This window comes from Chenopodium quinoa, unplaced genomic scaffold (genome assembly GCF_001683475.1).
Source record: "Chenopodium quinoa cultivar QQ74 unplaced genomic scaffold, ASM168347v1, whole genome shotgun sequence".
Lineage (NCBI taxonomy): Eukaryota > Viridiplantae > Streptophyta > Magnoliopsida > Caryophyllales > Amaranthaceae > Chenopodium > Chenopodium quinoa.
The window spans coordinates 3,765,047-3,776,749 of NW_018742630.1; the positions used below are offsets into that span (position 1 = coordinate 3,765,047).

General features: G+C 34.3%; 1 protein-coding gene across 1 annotated transcript; it reads left to right on the forward strand.

Annotated features, from left to right (window-relative positions):
- Window positions 1-3,432: 3,432 nt before the first annotated feature.
- Window positions 3,433-4,735, forward strand: LOC110721944. The gene is made up of 2 exons (XM_021901180.1): window positions 3,433-3,895; window positions 4,002-4,735. Exons 1-2 carry the CDS (start codon window positions 3,433-3,435, stop codon window positions 4,733-4,735), a joined length of 1,197 nt encoding a protein of 398 aa, XP_021756872.1.
- Window positions 4,736-11,703: the final 6,968 nt, after the last annotated feature.

An 11,703-nucleotide genomic window follows, 5' to 3' on the forward strand; every position in this document is an offset into this window, starting at 1 on the left:
CACCTTTTATGTAAACTACCCTTAGTATTACTAACATGAGGAATTAACCTGACAACTTTCTCGGATGGATGCCCCATTCGTCTATGCCATAACTCCAAGCTTGCTGTTGATTCATCTACGGACACATGTTGCACCAATTTTGGTTTGCTAAAATAATACAGTCCGTCTTTTTGAACTTCCGTTCCAATCAGCTCCTTCATTTGGTCCTGTATAGCACACATATAAGAATTAAATTGGACAGTTATATTTAATACATCATTAAGTTGAGAGATAGAAAGCAAATTACAACTCAAGTTGGGAACATATAGAACTCGAGTTAGCACAATTTTATCTAACAAACGAACTGAGCTCTCTAAGGTAGCTAATACCGAATCACTGTTAGGTAAACCAACGGGACAATGAGAAATTTATGTATCAAATAACCATGATTTTTCACCTGTAACATGGTGTGTAGCTCCAGTGTCAATTATCCAAGAAGTTGTATCAAATTTACTATTCAAACGATTTTCAGAAACATTTGCATTACCAATCAAACCCGTAGCAGCCGAAGGACCTTTCCTCCCCTGGTTGCAACAATCGATCATCATTTTTTTTTTTTTGAAAAATAACCTAGCCTAATACCATGTAGAAATTTGCACTGATACGACTTGCCTTCTCATTCATGGCTCAATCAATATATATGTGATACAATATTCCTCCCTTAGAATCAAAAGATATACAAGGATATTAGGAAGTTAACTAAAATACACAAGATAATATTTCCTTACAAATATCATAAGAAAAATAGTATACGATATTAACTCAATATATCTCAATACATGTCTAGAAAAGTCTGAAAATTCTCCAAACAAAAGTTATAATCCATGTTGTTTTGACCAATTTTGAAAAATTTATCCAAAAATGAAGTGAAGGCTTGGAGTGGCGCTTGAGGTCATAAATGTTACTTGTAGTTTGGAACTATAGTAGACCTATTAATACCTTTGTGAAGTCTTGATTCGGTTTTGTACTCCATAACAGTTTTGGAATTTTATCGCATTTGGTATAGTAGTCAAGAGTCATAAGAAATGGTCTAGCCACCAAAGTGACCTATCGAAAATTGTGGGTTTTGTGGAATGAACCCTGACTTATTTTCCTTTTGGGCCCACAAATCAAAATATGTCCCCAATCGAAGGCATCCACATTGTGGGATAAATTTTATCTTTGAGAAAATTTTCCAAAAATGAAGTGAATGGATGGGTGGTCATCCTAGATCGTACAAAGTTTATTTGGAACCATAATTGTCAAAAGCTTTGGGCTCAAAAATAAGCTCAGCTCAAATTTGTGACTATTTTGAAATTTTGTTGCGTAGGTAATCACGAGCTATAAGACGGTAGATCTAGGGAAGCACTCCGACTCTTTTCTTTCCGGGATGGAATAGTTGAAAATTTTTCAATTTCGAAAGTTATAATCCACATATTTGGACCAATTTCGTCAATTTTTTCTGCTGCTCTTAAATTGGGCTTTGATTGTCTGGTTGTGCCTAACATCCTACAATTAGATGTAAGGTTAAAATTGCGCTCTTTATCCTTCCACTTCCAACCAAAGTATCTTAACCATTAACTCGGATTTGGTTAACATGTGAAGTGTTCTGACTCTACAGGTTCTTATATTTGTACCTATTAAAAATTAATGTCTTGATTCTACCGGGTCAACAAACTGCCGGGCCCAAAATACTCACTTGCAACTTAATAGCCCAATACCTGTCTATGGCATGCCAGTAGAGTAGGCTGATTTGATTTGACGGCCCAATTATGAAAAACGAGCAACGATAAACATGTACTACATAAAAGACAAAAGACAATCAAAGTGCTACACAAAAGAGAGTGATGGATCTATTTAAAACAAAATTGATGGATAGCTCAAGTGGTTAAAGTTTCTCTTTCGATTTCAGGGGATCCTAGGATCGATTTTCATCACTCGCCTTTATAGCTCTTTAAACACCAAAAAAAAAAAAGCGCTACACACAAGACAAGGAAAACGAGTAGATTTGGAAAGGAAAAACAATACATGAACGCCCTATGTCATGCTTAAGCATTTTTTGGAAGTAGAATAAGTAAATCGTAAATGTTTTGTGGAAAATAATTAAAGCATGTTTGGAAAGAGTGTTTTTTGGGTTGAAAACACATTTAAAATAACCATAATTATTACTAAATAATTGGTTGAATTAGAAGGTTTGGATAACAATTATCATTACATAGGGTAATGAATTTGTTACCTTATCGAGAGTACAACCTCTTAATAATTTATAATGATATGGGTACAAATACTTCAAAATTAGTATATCTTCTACTCCCTCTGTCCCATAATATAGTTCCTGTTTTCTTATTTTGGTGATCCAAAATGTTGTTCCTATTTCCATTTTTGGATAGTATGTAAAGACTATTATACCCTCATTTTTTTTAACTTTATTCATTGTACTTCCTAAATTATCCCTGAATTTTGCATATGCCTTGTACTTTTTTCCACTTTCTCTCTCTAACTTTTGTCTCTAACTAGGTTAAAATTCCGTGCAATGCACGATTGTTAAATATTTTTGACAAAAATAATATTACAAAATATAAAGTATATAAACGATATTCAGAAATATTTCATTTGCGTATATATAGAATATGATTGTCAAACTGGAAAGAAAATATCATAAGTTATAAATAGTTTACTTAAAGATTTTGCCAAAAAAAAAAAACGAAAAGGCGGGAAATTTTTTTACTAGGTAATGACAAGTGCCAGGATTTGCTTTTAGTATAGGTTAATAGATTGTACTTTTCACTTTTATTAATGTAGTCATCCAATTTCTCCTCCTATTTCTTAAATACCATAGAAAAAACACAAACATGAACTATATTATGAGATGGAGGGAGTATGATCTTTACACAGATAATCAATGGCCATATACACTGAATGACTCAAAAAGCCTCTAACATAAGTAGAATTAATTTTCCAGGACACTTAAAACTGGACTGTATTTGTTAATTGGTTCACACAACAAACAACAAAAAGTCAATAATATCATTTTAAAACAGACAAGATATACCTTTGCATCCCCTTCAAATAAATTTGTTTGTAAAATTAAACAACAGCTTTAGTTGACTATACATTAGGAGCAGTCAATTGGATCAGAAGTTGTATGTTCGATCTAATTGATACGACTAGTAATCATATAATATGAACTCTTTTATGAGGAAATTGATATGTTTTTGTACTATATCGAATTTTAGATGATATTTCTTTATTTTCAAAGATTTGTTTGAATATTTAATTTTTGTTGAAAGAAACAATTAGAAAATTGATATTTTACTTATAGGAAAGGTAATGTAAAAACCCTAGAGAGAGAAAGCTTCGTTTTCCTTCCATGGTGGCTTGATTAAGCTGGTTTTCTTCCCTATATCAGTTGCTATGGCTAGAAAGAAGAAGCAGGCAACTCCAGCCCCCTCTAAGATCACTAAAGAAGTTACAGAAATTACAGAATCACTCTTTATTCCTGCTTCAGCTGGTTTTCCTATTGTTCATGAGGTTTTTGATGAGGGTGATGAACTTGTGACCCCTGCTCCTGGGCTTGTTCATCCTTCTGCAGGAATGATTACTAGAAGAGATGCTGAGCTTTTGGCTTTGAGTTTTGGTTCAGTTTGTCCTAAATCCAATGGAACAGTGAAATCCCCAATTACTGTTCCATTGCATAATTCTAGCTCTGCTGCTGGACCAGCTGCTAATATTGCCTTGAAAAATTCTCATCCTCTTGAACCTATTGGAAGTATACTGAAGAAGGGTGATAATGAAGTTGCTGGTGATCGAGATTTTAATGGAAAGCTGACTGCAAAAGGGTTTGCTCTGAAATTTGTATCCCCGCAAATTAAAGAAGGTAAGTCAATTGCTGTCTTTATCTAATGCTGCAATTGAAGAAGGAAATAGGAAATGGAGTCATGTAATTGTGCTATATGTAGTTGGGTATTATCCTACAATTGCAGCCATTAAACGTTTTATTGCTAATGAATGGAGAATTGATAATAATCCCGATGTGTACTGGCATTATGAGGGGTATTTTATTATTAATCTTCGTTCTCTGGATAATTTGAATTCTGTCATGAGTGAAGGCCCTCATATGTTTTATGGCAAGCCAGTTAAACCTTGGACTGACAAATTTGATTTTAGTTCTGAAATTTTGCGCACTATTCCACTTTGGGTTAAAATTCCTAATCTTCCTTTGAATTGTTGGGGTGCTGAAACCTTAAGTAAAATTCGAAGTACCTTGGGTGTTCCAATATGTGCTGATGAATGTACTTCTAGACATCTAAGGGTCTCTTTTGCAAAGCTCCTTATAGAAATTGATATTACAAAACCCCTGGCAAAGTCGGTTTGGGTGGAAAGCCCTAAAGGAGAGATAGTTGAACTTAAGGTGATCTATGAATGGATACCTCCCTTCTGTACAAAATGCAATAAGCCTGGTCATAATTGTGATGAACTTCAAGCAAAGCCAGCTCCTATAATTCAAACACAGAAGAAAGTGTGGGTTCAAAAGCAAAATCAAGGTCCTGGAAAAACAGTGTCAGATACTTGGGAAACCATGAAAAAGAAAGGTAAAGAACCTGCTGTCTCTGTCAAGCCTGTCCTTACTTCTAACAAATTTGATATGTTGCATGAGTCTGATGTTGATGTTCTGGGACATAAACCTAGCGGGGGTAGGCCCCCTCCAGTACAATGATTATCACTGCTTGGAATATCAGGGGTCTTAATGATCCCTCAAAAGTGGCTGATGTTAAACAGCTGCTTGATAGAACTAGCTCTGATGTTATTTGTCTACTGGAAACTAGAGTTAAACAGCCTAAGTCTGGTGGAGTTTAGAAGAAAATTGCTCATGGTCTTGTTTGGGTTTCTAACTATTCTGAATCAAGGAAAAGGTAGAATTGGATTGGGTGGAGGAATGATAGGGTGCATCTTGATGTGCTTACTGTTCATGCTCAATTCATCCATTGCGTTGTAAGTACTATGGATTATAGTAATTAGATTACTGTGTCTTTTGTTTATGGTCTTCATAATATTCATGATAGGAAAGATCTTTGGAGAGGGATTACAGCTATTGGATCTGTGTCTATGCCTTGGTTGTGCACGGGTGATTTTAATTCTATCCTGCATCCTGAAGACAGAGTTAATGGGAATGCAGTTTCTAATTATGAAGTTAGAGATTTCTCTGAGTTATTGATCAAATGAGTTTCACTGAGATTAAGAGTAAAGGTTCTTATTTCTCTTGGTCTAATAAGGCTCACACAGGCCCTAGAACTCAAACGAGAATTGACAGGGGTCTGGTCAATTTTGAGTGGCTTTTGCATTTTCCAAATGTTGAAGTTGTGTATCTTCCTCCTTCTTTATCTGATCATGTTCCTCTATTGTATGAGATTCTTCCTCCTGTTCAGGGTTAAGGGAAGCCTTTTAGATTTCTGAACCATATTATTAATCACCCTGAGTTCATGGACATAGTGTCTGGAATTTGGAATGAAGGTTCTCAGGGAAATGCTATGAGTAGAGTTTGGAATAATTGTAAGAAGCTGAAGGTTAAGTTTAAAGAGCTTAACTCTAAAGTTTTTGGCAATGTTGATTTGAAAGTTGATATAGCTCAACAGGCTGTTCTAGATATTCAGAGGCAAATGGCTCTTGATCATTCTCTTTCTGATTTGTTGACTCAGGAGGCTTCTGCTATTCAAAAGTTTAAATACTGGAGATCTGTGCAGGAGAGTATCTACAGAAAGAAAGCTAGGGTTGATTGGATTAAACTTGGTGATTCTAACACTAAGTACTTTTTCAGATTGATGAAGACAAGACAAGCTAGAAACAGAATTGATTCCCTCTCAACTGATCAGCAAGTTCTTCTTAAAGTTCATGTTGACATAGAGAAAGAGATTGTGGCTTTTTATAAGCTCCTCCTGGGTTCGAGATCTTCTGCTCTGGATGCCATTGATCTGACTGTAATGAGATCAGGGAAACAGTTATCCATTGATGCTCAGAATTTTCTTATTAGCCCTGTGACCAATTCTGAGATTGATTGTGCTATCAAAAGTATCTCTGATGATAAGGCTCCTGGAATTGATGGATTTAATGCAAAATTCTTTAAGCATACTTGGGACATTGTCAAATTTGAGATTTATGAAGCTGTTCACAGTTTATTTACTAACAGTACTTTGAATTCTTTGTGGAATTACACAACTGTCACTTTGGTTCCTAAAGTTCAGAATCCTTCTTATGTGAAGGATTTCAGACCTATTGCTTGTTGCACTGTTTTATACAAGATCATTTCTAAGGTCTTGACTTCTAGACTTGGTCATGTGGTTGGAGATGTTGTTGATGAAGCTCAGGCTGGATTTATTCCTGGTAAGCACATTGGTGATAATATACTTTTAGCCACTGAACTTATTAAGGGATATAATCATAAGCTTGTTACTCCTAGATGTATGCTCAAGGTTGATTTGAAGAAAGCTTATGATTCCATTGAATGGAGCTTTATTCAAGCTGTGATGTTTGAGCTTGGCTTTCCTTCTGTGTTTGTGAACTGGATTATGGTGTGCATCTCCACTGTTTCCTACTCTATCTTGATAAATGGCTCTCCTTCTGCCCCTTTTAAAGCACAGAAAGGTTTAAGGCAAGGTGACCCCATGTCTCTTTTTCTTTTTGCCATAGGAATGGAGTATTTATCTAGATGTTTACGTGAGCTTGCCAAGGAGCCTAATTTCAACTATCATCCTAGATGTGAAAGGCTGCTTATCACTCATTTGATGTTTGCAGATGATTTGTTACTCTTCACTCGAGCCGATGATTGTTCTGTTAAGCTCGTGTTTAAGGCTTTTCAGAAATTCTCTAAAGCCTCTGGTCTTGAGCCTAATTTGTCAAAGAGTGAGGTTTATTTTGGGGGTATTGACTCTGACTTGCAAAACTCTCTTCTGAGTAGCTTGGGTATGGTTGCTGGCTCTATTCCTTTTAAGTATCTTGGGGTTCCTCTCTCTTCTAAGAAGTTGACTATTCAGCAATGTAAGCCTCTAGTTAATAAAATCACTTGCAGAATTAAGGGGTGGGCCTCAAAATTTCTCTCTTATGCTGGCAGATTGCAGCTTATTAAAAGTGTCCTTTTTGGGGTTCCTCTCTTTTCGTTTGTTTGTCCTGTTCCTGTGATCTTCTGAGTTCTCCTATTGGGTAGCTCATAATCACTGAGTTCAGAAGGGCCTTCTTTTTGGTGTTTGGGCTCTAGCAACCCTTCCTAGAAGGTGGGCTGGTAGTCTAAGGCCTTGGCCAGTTTGCTTTGGTTATTTTTGGGCTTGTTGTTATTTTGGCCCTTGGTTGGGTTTGTATTTCTTTTGCTGTTTTCAGCTTCTTTGGTAATAAATTTTTACTTACCAAAAAAAAAAAAAAAAAAAAAAGGTAATGTACCATCATAAATTCATATATATATATAACGGGGAGATTATTGGAATAAGTGGGGGCTACTAAGCAAGTCTAATCTTGAATTAAGTTTAGGGTTTAACATAAAGTAGATACAAATCATTTTTGTTTAAATAATTGGGAGATTACAATTAACCATTGCTATTATATGGAAGCTAGCCGAGCGACTATAATATTATATATGGGGATAATTCTGATCAAAACTTTTTTTGCTATTCGTGATGGTCCTTATTTCCCTTAGGATTGTATTATTAGAAGACCTTAGTGGGGTGGTGTGGCCAAGACTAGTGTCGAAAAGGTCTCCTTGGCTAGTTAGTTTTTCCTTTGTTTTGTTGTTTTTAGTTTTATTTTCTGCTATTTGTTTGTTTCGGGGATTTCACCCTCAAGGATTATTTCATGGCACAAATTTTTTTCCCTAAATATCAAATAATGAAATACAAATATACACAATTACTTTGTTAGCAGTGAATATTGTCTTAGAATCGTCAATAATCGATTTACTATCATTTTCCTTTGAAGAATACTAATTAGCTTAGTAATTACATAGGAAAAGTAAATGATGTTAGTTGAGCTGCTTGAGCTTAATTATGATGATTGTACATACAGTATTATTTGATATTACCTTTTATTGATTTAATGTTTTAGCCATTATATATAACATGATAACATAATTTATTAATTATTGCACATACTCAGTAGAATTTTATATTGTAGTAATCATTGTACAAATGTATCTATATTTATTTAATAATAACTGTACGTACAAAACTAAGGTCCTGTTCTTTTGAACTTTAGAGCAGAGCAAGTGTCAGCAGATTAGATTATTATAATACTCAGCTGAGTAGAGTAAGGCTCAGTAGAACAGAGCATAGCAGACAACAATAGCTCAAAAGATTAGGGCCTAAAAAAGAAATGAAAATGGTTCATCTTCTCTAGTTGTTCCATACATGGCAATAAATTGATATATGGCCTGGAATTCTAAGTAGGGATTATATAAATCAAAGCGCATAATGATTGTCATTTATTTTATAATTCTAAATCAAGCTAAGTGAACCTAATATTAATAAACAACTAATTTTTGGGTCCGAATGATGTATCCGGTTATTATATAAATGTAATGGTCAAATCCTTTTCATTATTCATTTATTTATTTATATTTTACTCTGAAAACATAACAAGTAATTTGAAATACCTCAATAAATAACAATTTAGAGTTAAACATTGAGTTCACGAGCTCAAATCTTTAGATTCCCTCCTAGCTAGCTAGATTTCCTTAGCCCTTAACGATTGTCTCATTCTTTTTATTTCACCTACAAAAATTTGTCCAACCAAATAAAATGTTAATTCTACATTCCAACCACACAAAAGAACTTTCGTGATAATTTCACTCAATTTTGCTTGAAATTGACAATTTATATCTTAAGTAGTTGGGAACCGAATTTAGGTAAGTTGATCATCAGACGTGTGATGTGCAAGCTAGAGGCAGCTATTAAGCTACTAGGCAAAATCAGAAATATGCAAGCTGGTTTCTAGAATTTTATGACCCCGTATTAGCTAACTGGGAGCCGCATTGATAGTGATACTTGTGATAGGACTGATAGCCGCGCTCGCACGTTGTTGGTGGGGAAGGTTAGTAGGTTACAATATAATTGTCTTAAAGAATAAAAATTTCGAAATAGAGGTGATTATGGGTCAGATAAAATTGTAGAGACATGTCAAGGGGTTGGGTCAACCTTTTGCGTCAATTTTCTTTACCCTAACTAGCTTTAATTTGGATCACATCGTTTCTAGGTTTATTGAGCCTAGGGTTAAATAAGTACTCCATATTAAAACACGTCGTGGATGAACCTTGTGGAGGAACCTTGGACATTGCAAAAATATTTCCCAAAAAGGATGACTAGCTCTCGGAAAAAAAATAAAAATAATAATAATCAATTTAAGAGTTGATTAGTTAAATGAACACTCTACTATACTTGTATATTTTTAGGTGGTCATTGGTCAAGATTGATAAGTGGTTAATATATAAAGATCAGGATCCTACCAAATGGATCGATGAAGGGTAGATCAAAGTGATAGAATTAGATCATAATTAAGATCCGACTAAATAACGGAAATATATAAGTATGATACAGGACATTTCACTCAATAGCTGTGTCCATATCAGATGCGGTGTCTCCGTGTCTGTCACTGACACAAGTTGAACATGCGACGATATATGTCTTGGACACAAACACTTAAAAATAGTGTTCTTATTTTATATAGATTCAAAAACTTCGCCAAGGACCGTATCCTAATATTATACGACCCGTTTTGCTTTTGGACATGCCACCTTATCCTAAAATTAATGTGAAGTAAGATAGAGAAGGTAAGATTTACTAGTACTAGTATGGTTGTATGGATGCCTTCATAGTTCATTGTTAAGTATAAACTAAAAGAGTATTAAGATATACATACAAGTAATTAATTTAATAACAATTTTATATTTTGAAATGTCGCCAAAAGATAATAATAACTTTATATTTTGATTTATTCCAAAAAAAAAAAAAAAAAAAACTTTTTATTTTGAAATGTCGCCAAAAGATATTTTCACTAGCTAGTATGTATCCTATATACAGGCCATATAATATAAAGTTATGCATCCAAAACCTAACTCCCGTACTCCTTTTGTTTTGAAAAGTTCATTTTGTTTAAATGACACTTTTTCCATCTCTAAATAATTGACACAATTTTTTTTATTTTTTTTATTTTTTTTTTACATATAACTTTTTTTCATTATTCACATGTGAGTACTAATTATGACCATAGTTTTTTTAGTAACATATTTAAAATAAATTTTATCATGAAATATGTTGTTAAATCGGTATTAACGTAAAGTTTTATAATACCAACTTTTTTATATAATTTTTTTACTAATAATTAATTATATATATTTAATGTCAAATAGTGCGTTGTTATGTATATCATGTTTGGTTGTGTCAATTATTCTGAACCGAGGAAATAATTATTTCACAAAATACTTTAAAACTTGAAAAAAATTTACATATGGAGAGAGTCCATTGCAAATTAATTATTATTGTTGGAGATCAAATATAGAGAATAATAATCACGAGTCATGCATGGATGGTAATGATTTATGGGGCATTGATCGATATGTTGTTGATTGGGTAGAAGGTGATCATTTGAGACATGGCAGACCCGGCCACAAGATCCGGTTTCGTGACTCGTAAGAAATATGTTAGGGATATTTATGTTTCAAGCCTTGCTTTTTTTTTTTTTTTTTTTTTTTCTTTGACCCATTATTTCTACTCTTGATAATTTTAAGGGAACATAATTACATAAATTCATAGTTGTTGTTAGAGTATTATTGTACAATACTGTATGGAATGTTTTGTACAAATATGAATATAATGGAGAATTTTTTTTTAACCATAAAAAATATTTTAAAGAATGTTTTGGTGTTTTTCAAGTAAAACAAAAAAGAGTAGGGTAGTACACATAAAAATGTGTCCGAAAACGAAAACTAAATAAAGTTTAATTTGGTCCATTTTAGAAGAGACGCTTTTAAAACTTTGGATTATTCCGTCTGAATTAAAGAAGTGACATGTATTAACAAAATTTGCCAAGTACCACTCGTATACCGATAGCAAGAATTAATTAATAATATCTCCATAGATGTAAGAGAACAATAATAACAACTATAATTTATTTGTGGTTCAACTCTTCTAAACCTTTTGGCCATTCATTTTGCATTGCGTAATACATATATTGCAAATCACTCATAAATGAATTGACCCACTCAATCTCCTCTAAGGGCCGTTCGGTTCATCAAAGGGAAAGAGAATGACTAAAACAAAGGGAAAGGAGAAGAATAGAATGCAACTCCCTTTAATTTGCAATGTTGTTTGTTTTAAATAACAAGGGGAATGAGAGCCACCACACATACAACCACCTACCTTTGAAGATCACCCACCACCCACCTTGGCCACCTACAAAGGGTTCTGTTTCTCTTTTTTTCGAACACTTTGAAGATCCCCCACCACCCACCTTGGCCACCTACCCCACCGCCTCCCCACGCCGCCCCTTCCCCTACCCCAAGCCCAAGCTAGACGCGCCTCCTTGTCGCCGCAAACCACCAGAAATGATCTCCCTTTCCCCATTAAACTTCCCCCAGCCCCGAAAAACCCTAAAAACCCCCTCTCCAACCGTTGGGTGGTGTTTTCGTGGTGGATTGGGCGTATTGAAGGT